At 59.4% G+C, this 1,814-nt stretch overlaps 1 protein-coding gene across 1 annotated transcript in view; it reads right to left on the reverse strand.

The window, feature by feature from the left end:
• The window catches only part of DENND3 (DENN/MADD domain containing 3), a gene marked incomplete at its 3' end in the record, with an annotated part of 73,424 nt that overhangs the window by 50,839 nt on the left and 20,771 nt on the right, over nt 1-1,814 (reverse strand). Inside the window, exon 7 of the mRNA XM_015561422.1 lies at nt 1,418-1,510. Within this exon, the coding sequence (XP_015416908.1) occupies nt 1,418-1,510 (93 nt within the window). The remainder of the gene's footprint in view (nt 1-1,417; nt 1,511-1,814) is intronic.

Here is a 1,814-nt window from a genome sequence, read left to right on the forward strand (position 1 = left end):
GATCTGCAGCGGCTTCAGGTTGAACATCTGCAGGGACGCGCTCCGTGTTGGCGCAGAGCCGCCCGGCGGAGGCGGGACGCACCCCCACCCACGGTTTGGGCTCAGAGCACTGGAGTCGGGGGACACGGTGAAGACTCATGCGGCCCCCCTGTGGGTCACAGAATCTCAGTCCGGGACACACAGGACTGGCGCTCACGGTTTTCTCGGCCAGACTTCCTCAAACTCTAGAATTCGTTAGCAGAACAAACACCGATCCTACATCAATCGCCTTCAAATGACCCTTAGCTAGTCGTCACCATTCGCAGTTACAGCGGACGTCTTCTCTTAGTATTTAATGGTCAAAGTTCCTTAAAGACGTGTCATTTAAACAATTTTTTAAAAGACTTCATTTTTCTAAATATTTTAGAATGACGCTTTAAGTTGCGTATTCACAGAACGCCTGTCATGTTTAAGGACACCGTGGGCCCAGGGGAAGGTACGGCCCCCTCCACTCGGGGTCTCCAGAATCAGCCACACGACATGGGAGGCGCTCAGGGAATTCTGGGTGCCCGCAGGGTGCCCACTGGGTGCCCACCCGGCCGTGGAGCCCACAGATGAGCAGAACGGGATGCCCTAAGTATGAGCCAAGTCCTGGGGGAGAACTGAGGGACCGGACGGCCATGGCGCCGCCCACAAGGAGGGTGACACGTGGGGGTCAGCCTCCCCTGAAAGAGGTCTGCAGACCTGCCTGGGGCTGAGCCGCCAGAGAAACCCCAAAACGCTACTTCTCCTGACAGACAAGGACGGAGCCAGCCAGGGGCTCATCCCCAGGAGAGAGGGGAAGGGCGGGGCCCCGGGCTGGGATTCTGCTGGGGAACGAGCCTGGACCACCGGGCACAGGCGTGACCTCACCCAGTGAAACCCATGGTGACCCGCGGCCCGCGGGACTGGGGCTGGGCGGAGGGGAGACTGGGATGATGGGAAGGTCTCTATCCAGACCACGGAGGGGGTTACCCAGGTGGGCACATTTGTCAAAAGTTGGCCCAGCTGGTGTCGCTCAGTGGTTGAGCATCAACCTTTGGATCAGGAGGTCAGGGTTCGATTCCCAGTCAGGGCACAGGCCCAGGTTGTGGGCTTGATCCCCAGAGGGGGGCGTGCAGGAGGCAGCTGATCCATGATTCTCCCTCCTCACTGATGTTTCTCTCTCTCCCTCTCCTTTCCTCTCTGAAAGCAATAAAATACATTTTTAAAAACAATTTAAAAATCCATCACACTCGACATGTAAAATGGGCGTGTGTTACGTCGCACTCCTGGCTGGCAGCACGCCGGCTGGAATAAGCATTCGGGGGTGACGCGCTGGATGGGGTGAGAGCCGAGGCTGGAGACCCCGGGAGGCTGCCCGCGGGAAGTGCGTGGGCGCCACCCCGAGGCCCCTCACCTGCTTGTAGAAGCGCTGGTCCCCGGGGGCGCGGGTTTTGAGAAACTCCTCGCTGTTAAACACGCGGTGCTCGTAGTTCAGGTGGCTCTTCACCTCCCTGACACGACACGGGCGCGCGTCAGGAGAAGCGCGAGGGGGTCCGGACCCGGAACGCGCGGTTTGGGGTAAACTACCAGCACAGCTTTCCCTGCAGCCAGGGCGGCCTCAGGCCGCGCCCCCCACAGAAAGGACGATGCAAAATCAATCGTGGTTCACGCAAAAGAAACTGAGTCCAGCCCTGACCGGTGTGGCTCAGTGGATAGAGCATCAGCCTGCGCACTGGGGGGTCCCAGGTTTGATTCCGGTCAAGGACATGTACCTTGGTTGCGGGCACATCCCCAGGGGGAGATGTGGAAGG

Source organism: Myotis davidii, unplaced genomic scaffold (genome assembly GCF_000327345.1).
Source record: "Myotis davidii unplaced genomic scaffold, ASM32734v1 scaffold1717, whole genome shotgun sequence".
NCBI lineage: Eukaryota > Metazoa > Chordata > Mammalia > Chiroptera > Vespertilionidae > Myotis > Myotis davidii.